Source organism: Erythranthe guttata, chromosome 4 (assembly GCF_056151865.1).
Source record: "Erythranthe guttata isolate IM_541 chromosome 4, IM_541, whole genome shotgun sequence".
NCBI classification, from domain to species: Eukaryota; Viridiplantae; Streptophyta; class Magnoliopsida; order Lamiales; family Phrymaceae; genus Erythranthe; species Erythranthe guttata.
The window spans coordinates 19,911,544-19,930,345 of NC_142536.1; the positions used below are offsets into that span (position 1 = coordinate 19,911,544).

Sequence of the window (18,802 nt, forward strand, 5' to 3'; positions counted from 1 at the left end):
TTCCCGCCCAGACGGCCAAGGGTAATAAATCATACGAACTAGTCCAGATTCTTCTCTGCAGTTTGCTGCAGTGATAATTGATAATAGGTCGGCTTGCTGTCCCGATTTTTTTTTTTTTGAATTCAATTACTTGTAAATAATCATTTAATAGTAATTAATGTGTTAAAAATACTCAATAAATTGAATAACTAAATACGTTTCCTAAAAACGAAGAGAAATTTTGATGAAAAATATATACACATACATCATGAAAAGAATGCATAAAACTTATAGATATATTAAGCACCGCAAAAACAACCTTCAGAACTAAAGTCATGTATGTTTCTTCTTCTCACACATTATCAGCTCGAAACCAGAATCGCAAACCGAAAGCATAGAAACAAGAAATAAGCAAACCTCATATTCAATATGGACCAAGTCCGTTATGTTTTAATTAACTTTTTTTTTTTTTTAATTCGATCAATGACCACAAATTTTAAACAAAGTTGGTGTATATAGATAAATAACAAATTTACTTAATGTACCTATTTAATGTGAGATTATTTTAGAAATAATATCCGAATTTGATTGTTTTATTAAGAGGGCAGGTGAAATTGACGAAATTCCACATTAGTCAAATAACTAAGGAACTTGGGGATTTACAGCCGTACACATACATTCATAAAACTAGTAAAAAATTAAATTAAAATAAATTTAATTTTGTGGCAAAAAATAAAATTTAGATAATATATATATATAAATAATTATTTTTTTTCTTTTGTAGAGAGAGAAAGTGCGTGTTTTGGATTGCCCGTCCCGTTTTGTGTTCCTCGTCACATCTTCAAGAGACAGAGAGGAAGGGGAGCAATTAATATTGAAGAGAAAGGAATTTCATCGCTGTTGGATTTTCAGAGGATCGGAGCTAGGGCTTTTTTAATTTCCCCCTAGAATGAAGATTCAGAATGCGAATTGTTGAGAATTCGAGCTCCGATCTTATTGCGAACTTTTGAACTTTAGGGTTTTTCGGCAGGAATGGACGTGGATTCGGCTACGACCGCCGAGGCCGATCACGATCCGTCGGAGGAGCCCGTCGCTGCTAATGGTGCCGTCCGTCTCTCCGAATCGCAATCTTCGTTGCCTCTGCAACAGCAGCAAGAAAATAGTGATATGAACAATAGTGATAGTGGCGACGGTGGTGGTGGTGGTGGTGGAGGAGGGGTGGTGGCCGGACCACGCTGTGCGCCGAGTTATAGTGTGGTGAACGCTTTAATGGATAAGAAGGAGGATGGCCCTGGGCCGCGATGTGGTCACACGCTGACAGCTGTCCCTGCTGTTGGGGAGGAGGGGAATCCTGGGTATATTGGCCCGAGATTAATTCTGTTTGGAGGGGCAACGGCTCTAGAAGGAAATTCTGCTGCATCGGGAACTCCCACTTCTGCCGGAAGCGCCGGAATTCGTACGTGTTCTATGTAACTGAATATATTAGTTTTTTGATTTTTCGGTAGCATTTTATTATTATGTGTTTTGATGAAAGCATAATTTAGTGAAGTGACTTGCAACAAGTATTGTTTTGTTAACTGTTATATAGTATGAAAAGCTGGACACAGTGATGGGAATGAACTTGTTGTTATTATCTCAGATATTAGGTTTACTCTTTTGAGTTAAGTGAGAGAGTGACTGTTTTCTGGTTTGCGAGGGTTCAGGGAAGCACATTTGGTTTATCTTTATTTTTACATGCCGACGTTTATTTTGTGGGGGTTTGAATATTTAGCTGGTGAAGATAGTTGAAATAAATGTGACCTTTCATTCTAATGCTTGTAGCAAAAGTTGAAATTGAAGTTGTGCTTCTTTAGATCATCATGGTAGGTCAATGAAGTCCCACTCTTGAGTCTTGACTGACGTATTTAACCTGTGCTTACGACTAATTAATGATAGAGCTGAATTATTCTTAGTTAAGCATCGAAATGTATCACTAACTCAATATAGAGCTACAAAATTCACTTAAGTAAACATTTTATTGCAGGCTTGGCAGGGGCTACTGCCGATGTGCATTGTTATGATGCGTTGACAAACAAATGGACTAGGTAAGCTGAAGTTAAAAAAATATCAAACTGCATAATTTATTCCAACATCTGACTTTCTCGGGTGTCATTTTTGCTTTTTTTTAGTTTTTTATTGCTTTCTTAATAAGGCTTCCGAGATTTAATTTTTTGCAGAGTTACCCCAATTGGAGAACCACCCACACCTAGAGCAGCCCACGTGGCAACTGCTGTAGGTACCATGGTTGTTATTCAGGTTTGTTGACACATAGAATGATGTTGGAAAGGTACCTGTTATTTTTCTATGACACGGACAGCATTATACTCTAACATTCTTTTCCACTGCAGGGTGGGATTGGTCCAGCTGGTTTGTCTGCTGAAGATCTTCATGTTCTTGACCTTACACAGCAACGTCCAAGATGGCATAGGTTGGTGTCCATAAAAGTATACTTACATATGTAGTAACTTGTTACTTGCATCGACACACCACTGTTTTTTTTTGTCTGTTTTCAATTCTGTTATGACTGAATTTTGATTTCTTGTAGGGTTGTGGTCCATGGTCCTGGTCCAGGGCCACGATATGGGCATGTCATGGCTTTGGTTGGACAACGGTATCTCATCGCAATTGGTGGAAATGATGGTTTGTCTGTCCTTTTCAATTGTTTCCCATTTTTCTATCGTGTAATTTCTATAGGCAAATAATTCGCTTCATTTTTATTAGGAAAGCGGCCTTTAGCGGATGTTTGGGCATTGGACACTGCTGCAAAGCCATATGAATGGCGGAAACTTGAACCGGAGGGCGAAGGTCCTCCTCCATGCATGTGAGTTTGGGACACTTTCTGAATGACCTGATTGCTTTTTAGGGTGATTTTTTTTCTTCTGGCCACCTGCCAATTTATAATAAACATGCAGTACTTTGGCCCTATAGATTATGATGTACATACGTTTAGTCCCTCCAACTGAGAAAATATAATCTATTTTCAGATTTACCCCTGCAAAATATTTGAGAAAATATTGGAACTTTAAGATTGTTTCTTGAGCTTAACAATGTGAATAAACCAATGTAAACTAGACAACACTATATTTCATATTTGAATTGTATACTATTAAATAGTAACTACAAATTGTTTCCTTATTTATCATAAATCATGAGTAGTTACTATCATAAGTCTGGTGTCAATGCAATCACCACTTGGAAAGTAGAGAAATTATTCTTAAAGAGTAGTCTAAATTTTGAGAATGAGAATATAGAGCATATCACCAACTTCCTTAAACTCTTGGTATTGGTATTCTTAAAGAGTAGTCTAAATTTTGAGAATGAAAATATAGAGCATATCACCAACTTCCTTAAACTCTTGGTATTGGGTAGGCTTCAGCTCCATGTCTCCATGTTGATAAACGGACACCCCAATTCGGTCACTTTGACCCCCTTTGGGAGGAGGCACCTTTTCTCCTGAAGTTATGTAAACATTGTGTGAAGTTCCTTAAAGAAAATTGTCTCACACCTGAAACCCCAAGGTATATTCTACCCATGGAAACCAACTAATATGGTTTTCTGGTTAATATGTCTTTTACTTGAAGGGTTTCTGAGTTTTTCTTGAAAGTATACATTATGTATAAAGTTTTTATTGATTTAAAAACTATGTTTGTTATATTGATATAGTGGAAAATTCAAGCATGTAACTTTATTGTTGATCTAGTTTGTATTTGTAGTTCCTTTACGTTTTGAACTTCAATTTGTTTTTGAAATCTCATATTTTGACCTCATATTATCAAATATTACAAAATGATTGATAAATTTGAAATAAATATTTTTTTTTTCTTAGTGGAGGTGGACAGTGTCTGAAAACGAGAAACATGGTATTGGTATATTTTAAAATTTATGATAAAATTGTCAACTGTTGTCAGAATTTGGACACAATTAATTGAACATCATAGGGTTTGTAAGTTTGATAAAAGGATTAGATGCTACAAATAAATCAGAAGATGTTAGGCATTCTTTTACGAAGTGTTTACGAGGTTTTTTTTGGTTAATTAAAATAAAACCAAATAAGACCTTAGGGGGTGTGCCAACTTTATTTTTGTCTGTGAGTTTTCTTACCTTTATGCTGACAATATTTGCTTTTCTTGTACAATGGGATTATGTTAATTTTCTAGGGTAGAAAATATTGTTTTCTTGGAGCGATGAGTTTCATTATTCTAGTTTCTAATAGTCGGCATGTAAAACTCATAGTGTAGAAATGACAATTGACTGATATTTTTGGACTTCAAATGGTGCATAGACTGAAACTTTCATGTTTTATCTTGCTTGCCCACTTGCCTAGGTATGCAACTGCAAGTGCACGCTCAGATGGTCTTCTTCTGCTATGTGGTGGGAGGGATGCGAATAGTGTGGTAATGAGATACCAAACATTTTTCCTCATGCATATTATAAGTCTTATCCACATTCATTTGACTCGGCTTTACATAGTTTGTTAGGGGAGTTCTTGCTTCTTTGAGATATCATCACTATGCTTTTCTATACCGCAAAGGCATTGCCCGTGGTACTGGGATGGGGAGGGTAGTTTTAGGTCAAGGGTTCAATTTCCTTTGGGTTCGGTTATAGGCCATTTATGAGGCCAATTGTTTTTATTATTTAAAAAAAAACCCATCACTATGCTTTTCTTACTCGCGGTAGAGCTGAATTCAATGTGTGAATCAGAATTTTTATATTGAAATACTATGGGCCCAAGTGTTTGCCTCTTGGAATGCAACTTTTGTTTTGTTTTACACCTTTGACTGATTTCTTCAAATGACATGCAGCCACTGGCTAGTGCATATGGCCTTGCCAAACATAGAGATGGACGGTGGGAATGGGCCATTGCCCCTGGCGTCTCACCATCGTCAAGATATCAGCATGCAGCGGTAAGTCTTCCATTGGATTTATGTTTATATACTTCATCTTATTTTGACATCTTTGGTTAGTCACATAAATAAATATATATCAGGTAAACAAAAAATATGACCTATGTTGCTGTTCTAGGTTTTTGTTAATGCACGCCTTCATGTGTCTGGAGGGGCACTTGGCGGCGGACGCATGGTGGAGGACTCCTCAAGTGTGGCTGGTACTTCTGCTTATTGAATGTTCTTTGTCAAGAATTTGTTCCATTGTTAGCAAATACTTCCATTCTATTATGTCATGATTAAACATGTTTGTTCCTTGCAGTTTTGGATACTGCAGCTGGAGTCTGGTGTGACACAAAGTCTGTTGTCACGAGCCCAAGGACTGGCAGATATAGTGCTGATGCAGCTGGTGGGGACGCATCAGTTGAATTAACTAGGCGCTGTAGGCATGCTGCTGCTGCTGTTGGTGACTTGATCTTCATCTACGGTGGTTTGCGTGGTGGTGAGACATGATACTCTCACATTATAAGATATATTACATTTGGATGTGAGATTATTAGGGTGATTAAAGGTTCTATTATTAGTTTGTAACTTGGCTGAATTTGGATGTCTCATGCTATTTCTATTGTCATATTCTGTTGCATATGACTTGAGTTTCTTATCTATAGCTTTAATAAAAATATTTTATAGGATCTAACTCACCTGGTATGGTTTGTATCACAATCTTGTACTATGTGAGTGTAGGACCATGTTATATTAATAATTGAAATATTTCCTTAGGTGTGCTACTTGATGATCTGCTAGTCGCTGAAGATCTGGCTGCTGCTGAAACAACTAGTGCAGCTTCTCATGCAGCTGCTGCAGCTGCTGCATCTAATTTGGATCAAGGGAGGTTACAGGGCAGATATGGATTTACCGATGACAGAACCAGGGCATCTATACCTGATCCTGCTGCTGATGGTGCAGTTGTGGTAGGAAGTCCGGTTGCTCCCCCTGTAAATGGCGATATTTATACAGATATAAGCACAGAAAATGCGATGCTCCAAGGTTCCAGGTAAATCTCTATGTTACCTCTAATTGGTGTGTGCACTAATTTCTATGTTGGTTGCTTCAAGTTCTGTTACTAAGTATGATATTATGCACAGAGCACTCAGCAAAGGTGTCGAGTACTTAGTTGAGGCATCTGCAGCTGAAGCTGAGGCTATTACTGCTGCATTAGCAGCTGCTAAAGCTCGACGAGTTAATGGAGAAGTTGAGCTGCCAGACAGAGATCGTGGGGCAGAGGCAACATCAAGTGGAAAACAAATTTCTACGCAGATCAAACCTGATTCTGCTGCGCCAAATAATTCTGTCCCAGCTGGAGTTCGGCTACACCATCGTGCTGTAAGTATCTGAAAAGAGATATACTACTTCAGTACCCTAAGTCGAGGTTGCTAAGAGGTTTTATTAATTCTACCAATACATCTGCAGGTCGTTGTAGCTGCAGAGACTGGTGGTGCTTTAGGCGGTATGGTCAGACAGCTTTCAATTGACCAATTCGAAAATGAAGGCAGACGGGTCAGCTATGGAACTCCAGAAAGTGCAACAGCCGCTAGGAAACTTTTAGATCGACAGATGTCAATACATAGTGTGGCTAAGAAGGTATTTTTTCTCCTCTGTCGTAGCACTGTATTCTATTAACCGGGGTTCCAAAGATCAGAACGGAGACAGTATTTATATGATTTCACTGTGATTAGGATAAATAAATAGTGTTGAGTGCTGAATTGAATTTCCAGTGACTGTTGTTTTGCACGGCCAATCAGGTTGACTGTGGCAATTCAAGTACTTTGACACTGTAGGAAGAGCTTGATTCTTTAAAATGAGTGTGCAAGAAATCAGTTCCAGGGTTATATTTCTACGTTCCTATTAATTCTCTTATCGTTTCAAATGTAACATTTAACTACACAACCAAAAAATCTCGGTTTGCTTAACTAGATAACATGAGAGTTCCTATATATATATTCATTAATAATACTAATTGGATTTTCCAAGTCTTGGCCTCATGCGACTGCTTCCTTCCCAGGTTATAGCTCATCTTCTGAAACCTCGTGGTTGGAAGCCTCCAGTTCGTAGACAATTTTTCTTGGATTGCAATGAGATCGCTGATCTTTGTGACTGTGCTGAAAGAATATTTGCAAGTGAACCTAGTGTACTACAGCTGAAGGCTCCCATTAAGATATTTGGTGATTTACACGGTCAGTTTGGAGATCTTATGCGCCTTTTTGACGAGTATGGATCACCTTCTACTGCAGGGGATATAGCGTAAGCATTCGAATCAGCTAGTGTTATTGCATGCTTTAGTATCTTTACCTTCTTGTTATTTTGTGACTAAGTTGTTGTTCTGCTACTTTGACTGTAAGCCATGCTAGTGGAGGTCTTTTATTCTTCTACTGAATATTTCTTCTTATTTTACAATGATTACTAGTGGTTGTGCAAAAAGTTATCCACTACATAATTATTGTAGATGCTTTCAGGCTTTTTTGGAACTACTTTAAATCCAGTTAAGTCTATTTGTGGCACTAAAAAACATGGCCTATCTTCTGAGACATGGTTATGAATTGTAGATCATAAGTAAAGATTCTACTATTCACTCCCAGATAGATGTTAATTCTCGTCATATTATAGGAGGATTCTTGGAGTATCATTAGGATAGCCATTACTATGATCAAGTGTTACTTTTCTAAACTCACAGTATTCGTATCGTAATAATTGCCAGGATCAACGTTGATTTCAAGTCCCACACACACCTTTCTGCAGAAAAATAATGTCATGGGTCCTATATAGCTGTTTGACTTGAACTGCGTTTGCTATCAGATTTGTTTGCTTTTGTGTGATGCTTATTTGTGTAAATGTTTATCAGATATATTGATTACCTCTTCTTGGGAGATTATGTTGATCGTGGCCAGCACAGTATGGAAACAATCAGTCTTCTCCTTGCTTTGAAGGTATCTGTCCATTTCTTACGTAATGCGACATTTTCTTGTTGTAGTGCTTTATGACAGAACTGGTAAAATATTTGTCTTTGTGTTAATCGTGGATATGTAGGTCGAACACCCACATCAAGTACATTTAATCCGCGGTAATCATGAAGCTGCAGATATCAATGCTCTGTTTGGCTTTCGAATTGAGTGCATTGAGCGTATGGTAAATATGAAGTTAAATTAGTTTTTGCTTTCTTATTTGGGCGATGCTGTAGACTTATGATTGTTTCCCGAATAGGGGGAGAGAGATGGAATATGGACATGGCACCGAATAAACAGATTGTTCAACTGGCTTCCTCTGGCTGCATTAATTGAGAAAAAAATTATATGTATGCATGGTGGTATTGGGAGATCAATAAACCATGTAGAACAGATTGAAAATATTCAGCGTCCAATTGCTATGGAAGCGGGATCGATTGTTCTTATGGACCTGTTGTGGTTAGTGCGTATTTATTCTCATTTTTTTTCCGTTTCTTCTTTAATTTCTTCAAGTTGTATTATTGATAAGAGTGCTTCCTTGTAGGTCTGATCCCACTGAAAATGACAGTGTAGAAGGATTGCGTCCAAATGCAAGAGGTCCTGGGTTAGTAACCTTTGGGGTGGGTTTTTGCTCTCGTCTTTCTCTCTCCTTAATTTCTATCATATACTTTAATGACACTACTTAGAGCCCTTCATTTCTTAAAGCTAATAATATTATAATGACATTGAGTCGATTTAGCAAAACACTAAACTGTCATAAGCTGACTCGTAATCTCTACCCACTTGCTGCGGAAGAGAGAAGCTGAGACTGCTGGTTGTGGAGGAGAGGAGACGGCACAATTGAATATTATATTATCTCCTTCAATTGCTTATGATTAAGATTCGGATTTTATGATTCATCGAAGCTTCTTTGTCTTATAGCCTGATCGTGTGATGGAATTCTGCAACAACAATGACCTTCAGTTGATAGTTCGAGCACATGAATGCGTAATGGATGGATTCGAAAGATTTGCTCAGGGACATTTAATTACTCTCTTTTCAGCCACAAACTATTGCGGTATGTCCTAATTTACCAACATTCATCTAATTATGTTGCATTCAGTTGTTGGTTGCCATCTTTTGGAAGTTGATTAAAAGAGTTTTTCTTATAATAATTTCCTCCAGGTACCGCAAATAACGCTGGTGCTATCTTGGTTTTGGGTAGAGATTTAGTGGTTGTACCAAAACTCATTCATCCATTGCCCCCTGCAATTTCCTCTCCAGAAACATCTCCTGAACGCCTTATCGAAGACACGTGGATGCAGGTGCTACCTTTATTTCCTACCTTTGGCATTTAATTCTATGTTGTGCTGAGATTGATCACGTTTCTCGCCTTTTTTTTTATTAATTTTTTTATTATATTTCCTCAATTTTTTTATTTGAAATTTAGGAGCTCAATGCTAATCGGCCACCTACACCTACTAGAGGCCGTCCTCAAGTTACTAATGACCGAGGTTCTCTAGCTTGGATTTAGATTAAATCCGGATTAGTTTCTAGATCCTTCGTCGAGGCTTGTGCTGAACTGTCCAGTGATTTGTATATAGCACGATTCCACATAGGCTTGAAGAGGCATTATACACTTGAGAAGCCTTTGGAAAATGAGAATGAAAAGGCGTATACTTGGGTTAATGGATTTCTGAAAGATGTCCTCTGTACATGAGAAACAGGTAGTCAGTCAGTGTTATCATTACTTTCTTGAGGCGTTTTTTTTCTTAGTTTGCGTTTTTTTTTTGGGCTTCGTTTTAAGTATATTTTTTCTTAGTCTCTATTTTTAAGATGACTTGTGAAGGACCATACACGATTGGTCAGATTATAACGAGTCGGTTTTTTTTTTTGGTGGTTCCATGTATAATAGAGGGTGTTTGCCTTTGTGTAAAATTTGTGTTTTTTTATGTATGATGTAACTATTGCGTGATGATTAGAAGCCGTCTTCCATTAGCATTGGCTGGTGTTTTTCATTTGGACACTGTATATGTATTGAGCTTCACATAGAGATGAATCCCGAGTTTTTTGAATATATTAATTATTATAAATTCTCTCTTTCTCCCTCGATTGTGAATTTTTAGGCTTCTCTTTGTAAATATTTGATCCACGTTACATCTGTGCAAACTTTTCGGCTGTGGTTGTGGTTGTTATATGGTGGCAGAGAGGCGGTACTGCCTATTCGTTTGGCGGTGGAGGGAATTTCCTAATGGATTGGGAGTTGTCGACCGCAGCCTGATGGTTTAAATGTTTCTGTTTTAAATAAGATTTTTCTTTTTGGACGTTCCATTAATTTTACCCAAAATTTGTGTACTATATACCATACAATTTATGGTGATTTTGATTGTGAAATAGTTTTTTAGACGTTCCTTCAATTTTTACCCAAAATTTGTGTACTATATAGTGTACATTTTTTAGTGATTTTGATCGTGAAACAATTTTTTTGTTGGTCCATCAATTTTACCCAAAATCTGTGTATTATAGTGTACACTTTCTGGTGATTTTGATCGTGAAATAGTTTTTTGGATGTTCCATCGTTTTTTATTTATTTATTTTTTTTATTTTTTTTTTTAGTAAATTCAAGTCCATTACAAGGGGAAGTAGGGGAGGGGGGACTCGAAATAGTATAAAGTTCTTGGTGATTTTGATCGTGAAATAGTATAAAGTTCTTGGTGATTTTGATCGTGAAATAGTTTTTTGAACGTTGCACCAATTTTAACTAAAATCTGTGTTTTATAGTATACTTTTGGTGTTTTTTATTGTGAAAAAGTTTTTACAAACACTACACAGAAAAAACACCCTAAAAAGAATACACACTCTAACAAACTAAAAAGAATTACACACACTACACCGAAAACACACGCTAAAAACAATTACACATACTACACCGAAAACATACGCTAAAAATAATTGCACACACGACACTGAAAACACACTAAAAAAATACACACTACACCGAAAACACACACTAGAAAAATGCACACACTACACCGAAAATACACTAAAAAATATACCCACTACACGGAAAACACACACTAAAAAAAATACACACTACACCGAAAACATACACTAGAAAAGAATTACACGCACACAAAAAACACACACTAAAAAATATGCACACACTACACCGAAAACACACACTAGAAAAAAAATACACACGCTACGCCGAAAATACACACACTACATCGAAAATACACATTAAAAAAAATTACACACACTACATCGAAAACACACACTAAAAAATATACACACACTACACCGAAAACACACACTAAAAAATATACACACACTACACCGAAAACATACACTAAAAAATTCACACACTACACCGAAAAAACACTGAATAAACATACAAACACTAAAAATTACACACACTACACCGAAAACACACACTAAATAAATACACACTATACCGAAAACAGACACCAAAAAAAATACACACACGACACCGAATACACACACTTAGAAAATATACACACACGACACCGAAAACACACAAAAATTTACAAAACACTACACTGACACACACTAAAAAAATATACACACACTACAAAACACACACTAAAAAATACACACACTAAAGAAAAATACACACACGATACAGAAAACACACACTAAAAAAATACATAAACTACACCGAAAACACACACTAAAAAATTAGTGTGTGTATTTTCGGTGTAGTGTGTGTACTGTTTTCTAGTGTGTGTTTTCGGTGTAGTTTGTGTATTGTTTTTAGTGTGTGTATTTGGTGTAGTGTGTGTATATTTTTGTGTATTCGGTGTAGTGTGTGTATATTTTTTTACTGTGTGTTTTTGCCGTAGTGTGCGTGTATTTTTTTAGTGTGTGCACTTTTGTAGTGTGTTTTCGGTGCCGTGTGTGTATTTTTTAAGTATGTCTTTTCGGTGTCGCGTGTGTAATTTTTTAGTGTGTTTTCGGTGTCGTATTTGTGTATTTTTTAGTGTGTTTTTTCGGTGTAGTGTGTATATTTTTTAAGTGTGTGTTTCCGGTGTCGTGTGTGTACTTTTTAGTATGTGTTTTCGGTGTAGTATATGTAATTTTTTTCGAATGTGTTTTCGGTGTAGTGTGTCTATATATTTTAGAGTGTGTTTTCGGTGTAGTGTGTGTTTTCGGTGTAGTGTGCGTAATTTTTACTAGTGTGTGTTTTCGGTGTAGTGTGTGTATATTTTGTAGTGTGTATTTTCGGTGTAGTGTGTGTACTTCTTTTTAGTGTGTGTTTTCGATGTAGTATGTGAGTTTTATTAGTGTATGTTTTCGGGAATAGTGTGTGTATATTTATTTAGTGTGTGTTTTCGGGGTAGTGTATGTATTTTTTTTAGTGTGTGTTTTCGGTATTTTGTGTGTAATTTTTTCGTGTGTGTTTTTCATGTCGTGTGTGTATTATTTTTTAGTGTGCGTTTTCGGTGTACTGTGTGTATATTTTTAGTGTGTGTTTTCGGTGTAGTGTGTTAATTGTTTTTAGTGTTTGTTTTTTGTGTAATGTGTCTAATTCTTTTTAGTATGTGTTTTTTGTGTAGTGTGTGTATTTTTTTTAGTGTGTGTTTTCGGTGTAGTGTGTGTAAAGATTTTTTTCACGGTCAAAATCACCAAAAGTTGTGTATTATAGTACACAAAGTTTAGTTAAAAATTGTGCAACGTCCAAAAAACTATTTCACGATCAAAATCACCACAAACTGTGTACTATAATTTTTTTTAGTGTGTATAAATTTTTTTAGTGTGTGTTTTCGGTGTAGTGTGTGTGTTTTTTTAGTGTATGTTTTCGGTGTAGTGTGTGTGTATTTTTTAGTGTGTGTATATTTTTTAAAGTGTGTGTTTTCGGTGTCGTGTGTGTATTTTTTTAGTGTATGTTTTCGGTGTAGTATGTGTATTTTTTTAAGTGTGTGTTTTTAGTGTCGTGTGTGTATTTTTTGTGTGTGTGTTTTCGGTGTCGTATGTGTATTTGTTTTTAGTGTGTGTTTTTCGGTGTAGTGTGTGTGTATTTTGTAATGTGTGTTTTTCATGTAGCGTGTGTATGTTTTCTAAGTGTGTATTTTTTCGTGTCATATGTGTATTTTTTTGTGTGTGTTTCGACGTAGTGTGTGAGTTTTTCTTAGGGTTTGTTTTCTGTACAGTGTGTATATTTTTTAGAGTTCGTATTTTTTTAGAATGTTTTCGGTGTAGTGAGTTTATATTTTTTTAATGTGTGTTTTCGGTGTAGTTTGTGTAACTCTTTTTAGTGTGTGTTTTTGGTGTAGTGTGTGTAATTTTTTTTAGTGTGTGTTTTTGGTGTAGTGTGTGTATTGTCGGTGTATTGTGTATTTTTTCTAGTGTGTGTTTCGGTGTAGTGTGTGTATATTTTTTAGTGTGTGTTTTCGGTGTAGTGTGTGAAATTCTTTTTAGTGTGTGTTTTCGGTGTAATGTGTGTATTTTCTTTATTGTGTGTTTTCGGTGTAGTGTAATTTTTTGAGTGTGTATTTTCAGTGTAGTATGTGTATTTTTTTAGTGTGTGTTTTTGGTGTAGTGTGTGTATATTTTTCAGTGTGTGTTTTCGGTGTAGAATATGTTTTCGGTGTAGTGTGTTTTAGTGTGTGTAGTACGTGTAAAAAGTTTTTCATGATCAAAAATCACAAAAAATTGTATACTATAATACACAGATTTTAGTTAAAATTGGTACAATGTCCAAAAAACTATTTCACTATCAAAAACACCAAAAAAGGTATGTTATGGTATACTAATTTTAGTTGAAATTGGTGCAACGTCCAAAAAACTATACGATCAAAATCACCAAAAATTGTACACTATAGTACACATATTTTGGGTAAAATTGGTATAACTTTCAAAAAATTATTTCACGATCAAAATCACAAAAACATGTACACTATAGTACACAATTTTGGGTAAAATTGGTGGAACGTCAAAAAAACTTTTTCACGATCAAAATCACCAAAAATTGTATGCTATAATAGACAAATTTTGGGTAAAATTGGAGGAACGTCAAAAAAAAAAATTTCACAATCAAAATCACCAAAAAAAATGTATGCTATATTACACAAATTTCGGGTAAAATTGGTAGAACGTCCAAAAAACTTTTTCACGATCAAAATCACAAAAAATTGTATACTACAGTACATAGATTTTTGTTAAAATTGATGCAACGTCAAGAAACTTATTCCACAATTAAAATCACCAAAAACTGTATAGTATAGTACACAAATTTTAGTTAAAATTGGTGGAACGTCCAAAACACTATTTAACGATCAAAATCACCAAATTTTTGGGCGTTCCATCAATTTTACCCAAAATCTGTGTACTATAATGCACATTTTATGGTGATCTTGATTGAAAAATAGTTTTTTGGATGTTCCACCAATTTTAACTAAAATTTGTGTACTGTAGTTTACAGTTTTTAATGATTTTGATCGTGAAATAGTTTTTTGGACGTTCCACCAATTTTACCCAAACTCTGTGTACTATACCGTACAGTTTTTAGTGATTTTGATTGTGAAATAGTTTTTGGGACATTTCACCAATTTTATCCAAAATTTGTGTACTATATAGCATACAGTTTTTGGTGATTTTGATCGTGAAATTTGTTTTTGGACGTTCTACCAATTTTATCCAAAATATGTGTACTATAAGATACAGTTTTTTGTGATTTTGATCGTCATAAAGTTTTTTGGACGTTCCACCAATTTTATCCAAAATCTGTGTACTATATATAGTATACAGTTTTTGATGCTTTTGATCGTTGAACAGTTTTTCGGACTTTGCACCAATTTTATTCGAAATATGTGTACTATTGGATACAGTTTTCGCTGATTTTGATCGTGAAATAGTTTTTTGGACGTTGCACCAATTTTAACTTAAATTTGTGTACTATAATATACAACTTTTGGTGATTTCGATCGTGAAACAAAAATTTGGACTTTCTACCAATTTTACCCATATAGTATATACAATTTTTTGTGATTTTGATCGTGTAAAAGTTTTTTGGACGTTCCACTAATTTTATCCAACATCTGTGTATAAGGCATACAGTTTTTGGTGATATTGATCGTGAAATAGTTATTTGGACGTCCCACCAATTTTATCCCAAATTTGTGTACATAGTACACGGTTTTTGGTGATTTTTATTGTGAAAAAAGTTTTGGGACGTTTCACCAATTTTACCCAAAATCTGTGTTCTATAGCATACAATTTTTGGTGATTTTGATCGTGAAAATATTTTTTCGGACGATCCACGAATTTTATCAAATATTTGCGTACTATAGCATACATTTTTTGGTGCTTTTGATCGTGAAATAGTTTTTTGGATGTTCCACCAATTTTATCCAAAATCTGTGTACTATTATAGTATATAGTTTTTGGTGATTTTGATCGTGAAATAGTTTTTTCGATGTTGCACCAAATTTAACTAATATATGTGTACAGTATTCATTTTTTTGTGATTTTGATCTTGAAAATTTTTTTTGGACGATCCACCAATTTTATCAAAAAATTGTGTACTATAACATACAGTTTTTGGGCCCATAAAAGGCTAAGATGGGCTCATGAAAAATCTGCACCGGGCCCAAGAAAATGCTGGACTAGGCCCATAAAACGTTGAGATGGGCCATGAAAAAACTGCGTTGGGCCCTTTAAAGGCTAGGCCGGGCCGTGACAATGCTGGAATAGGCCCATGAAATTCTAGAGTGGGCCATGTAAATTCTTCTCGTCTCAAACTGGTAAAATCTTTTTTACAATAACAATTTTTATAATAGTGAAACAATTTGTGTATATATATATATATATATATTTGTTTTAATGTCGTAAATTATGTAACAAAGTTGTTAAAAGTTGATGTATAATAAACGTGTCAATCATGTCCTTTAAACTTAACACAAAAGGACATTAGCAAATCAAGAATATTGGATTATGGTTTCCCACTACATGAACATTAGAAATGACAGTTTAATCCACCAAATAAATAAATAAAATAAAATCCATTAATTATTATGATTTGCAGAGACTAATAGATAAATTTACCAACAAAACATAAGCTGATAAACGACTTATTTATTATGAAAAATCATGTAAAAATTTAATATTTCTCACTCCCATTCATATTTATTATTGGCTACACAACTCTTTTTGGACTTTCTTTTACATGTGACTTATTGGGAGGTTTAGTTTAACATAGAGGGCAGGGCTGGGCATTTATATATATATTTTTTGGGATTTAATTAAACATTTTTTTTCCATCTAAATAGGATGTAAAAATATAATTATTTATTATTATAATTATTATTTTTTATTTATTTATTTTATTAAATTGTCATTTAGGAGGTGGCAATGCAGTACGGCTCCCATATTGACAGTGATCTCCTTGCCTCTTTGCATCCCCTCAAGTATGGAACAGAGTACTCTGTTTTCTTTCCTTTTACAACCACCAAATCTTTATTCTCATACGCCGCCTCCGCTCCGCCGTCGGCGTTCTTGTTTTTCAGGTGCGTTGCGCCTCCGCCGTACACGGCGGTCTTGTTCCTCCAGAAGTACTCGTAAGCGTTGAACGATGCGGCGGCTGGCGCCGCAGCCACCGCCGGCGACGGGATCATGCGAGCCACCCGCGGAGGCGGTGGGAGCGACTGCGGGATTGCGAAAACTTCCTCCGCCACTTGATCGGATTTGTTGAGATTTTGGGACCATTTCGGATTCATATTCCCTACCGCCATCAGCTTTTTTATCACCATTCGAGATTTATTCAAACTCATAATTCCACTAGGAAGCGATAAGTTTTGCTCCACCATATATTCCTTTTCTTTTCTTGGACTTTGTGCCTGGAAGAAATTCTCTTCCGCCGCCACGTAACCCTCGTTTCCGCCTCCGTCATCCACCTTCTCCTCCTCCTCCTCCGCAAAGGTAACGACATCTTCATCGACATCTTCCATATTATCAAACACTTCTTCTACCAACGTCACTTCACAAGCGGACGGCGCGTGGGCCAGAGTCAGAACAAGGCGGCCGTCGCAACGTTGAGCATGGAAATGGTTTCTCTGAGGGACAGAAACAGCTTCAAGAACCAGCCTCCCATTTTCCCGGTGGGACTGCACGTGGAGCGCCGCCCCATCGCCGCCGGCGATTGAAGGAAGAGGCGGCGGAAAAGGCCGTGTCGGCGACTTCTTGTACTTGGCCACATGCGTATCCGCAAACTGATCGTTCGAATCTCCGACCACCACCGGCAGCATCACAACCACCTTCTCTTGATCTTCAGTTTCTGCAGAAAAGCAATCAGAACCAGTTTCTGATCCAAGACTCTCGGTGCAAATCTCAAGGCTTTTTTCACTCAAAGTGCTCGCCGATCTCTTCACGAGTGGATGAACATAAGGCGGCGGCAGAGGGGCGGTGGCAGCCGCTGCAAGAAGAGCAGCAGAATTCTCACTCTTGTGAGTGAGCATGGTACCCCAACAATCCATCTGTAGTGGCTTCTTCTTCTTCATCTCTTCATCATCTCTTTCTTTCTTTGCCTGAATTGCCCTCCAAACATCGTCTTGCCCCGGTGCTGTTATTTCTTCGTATTCTTCTTCGCTTTCCGATGACGAAGAAGACGACGAAGATGAAGAAGGAGGAGACGAAGAAGAAGAAGGGATCTTTTTAACGGCGGGGGAGTAGAAGCCGTTTTGCTGAAGCCATTTCTTGGATGACATGTCAGCAGAGAGTGTTCTTCTAATGGAAGCTCCACCTGGTTTGTTTCCATGGCAGAAATCAGAGCCAAGAATGGTGACTATCCCTTGTTTCATTTGTGCTTCTTCTTCTTTCTGAAGATGAACCACCTTCATTGGTGAAGATGGGATCAAGTTGTTCTTCATGTTCTTTCTCACAGGCATTTCGTCAGTAACTTTCCGTGCACCTCCTTTTTCTCTGCAGAACAAAATCATTCTCTTATCAGAAACCAGAGCCAAAAAATAAAAAAATAAAAATAAAAAAAACAATTCAAACCAAAAAACCAAACAAAAAAACAAATAATACCTAAAATTTAGCAGAGAAGCAGTATGCAGAGAGGATCAGACACAATATTGTAAGAGATGATGAATTGATGATGATGATGATGATGATGGTGTTTGTTGTGTTTGTGTTGATTGCAATTGGAAAGGGTGTGGAGTGGTCTGCTATTTGTAGGAGATGAAATATGCTGTGGGACCCACTCTTTAGTTTTGCCTACGCCACCATGATATATTATTTTATTATAATAATAAAAGTGCCTTTTTAATTTCATTTGTTCTCTCTCACTCTCACTCCTTTTTCACCACTACTACTACTACTATTATACATTTATTTTATTTTTAATAATTCAAATATACAAATATCCTAAAATTAAATTGGGAGTGGATGATATTTCTCCTTGAAATTTTTTTTAGATAAATTTGAATGGGATTCTATTCCTCTTTTTTTTTTTTGGTATAAATATAAAGTTATATTTGCAGATAAATTTGAATGCATATGTGATATTTTGAGAGACGAATTTCTAATTGGATAAATTTGAGTACGATTACATGAGATGTTACCTATGTGTCAGAAATATCAACGGAATTTATGAATTTCGCTGGTTTTGATTAAAAAATAAATTAACTTTGGAATAATATTTTTCATTCTGAATTTTGATAATGTTTTTCATATGATTTTACTAGTGAAAAACATTACCTATATTATATAAAGGATAGTTAATCAATCCTAAAAGTGGGAGCTTAATAAGGACAAAAAAGGATAGGGTTAAACATGAAAAGAATATTTAGCAATATTACAATTAGGTCAAGCATAATTTTGTTGATGATTGGATGAAAATGGCTTAAGAAGGAAGCAAAAGAATCACTTTTTAAGAGCCACAATGTATGATTGGCCACCCAAATA

At 36.0% G+C, this 18,802-nt stretch overlaps 2 protein-coding genes across 2 annotated transcripts; one reads left to right on the plus strand and one right to left on the minus strand.

Moving 5' to 3' along the window:
- The first annotated feature begins 731 nt into the window (after positions 1-731).
- Positions 732-9,972, plus strand: LOC105953510 (serine/threonine-protein phosphatase BSL3). Its single transcript, XM_088817327.1, has 21 exons — positions 732-1,435; positions 2,003-2,063; positions 2,196-2,274; positions 2,367-2,446; positions 2,564-2,658; positions 2,740-2,839; positions 4,343-4,412; positions 4,821-4,922; positions 5,041-5,122; positions 5,224-5,403; positions 5,682-5,955; positions 6,047-6,284; positions 6,372-6,542; positions 6,964-7,202; positions 7,801-7,885; positions 7,986-8,084; positions 8,160-8,359; positions 8,445-8,520; positions 8,822-8,957; positions 9,065-9,204; positions 9,330-9,972. Exons 1-21 carry the CDS (start codon positions 1,012-1,014, stop codon positions 9,411-9,413), a joined length of 3,015 nt encoding a protein of 1,004 aa, XP_088673453.1. The 5' UTR covers positions 732-1,011; the 3' UTR covers positions 9,414-9,972.
- Positions 9,973-15,885: 5,913 nt separating this feature from the next.
- LOC105954471 (FAF-like protein (DUF3049)) lies at positions 15,886-18,041 on the minus strand. The gene is made up of 2 exons (XM_012978141.2): positions 17,924-18,041; positions 15,886-17,815 (listed from the first exon to the last, which is right to left on the minus strand). The coding sequence occupies exon 2, from the start codon at positions 17,779-17,781 to the stop codon at positions 16,237-16,239; it is 1,545 nt and encodes a 514-aa protein (XP_012833595.2). The 5' UTR covers positions 17,782-17,815; positions 17,924-18,041; the 3' UTR covers positions 15,886-16,236.
- Positions 18,042-18,802: the final 761 nt, after the last annotated feature.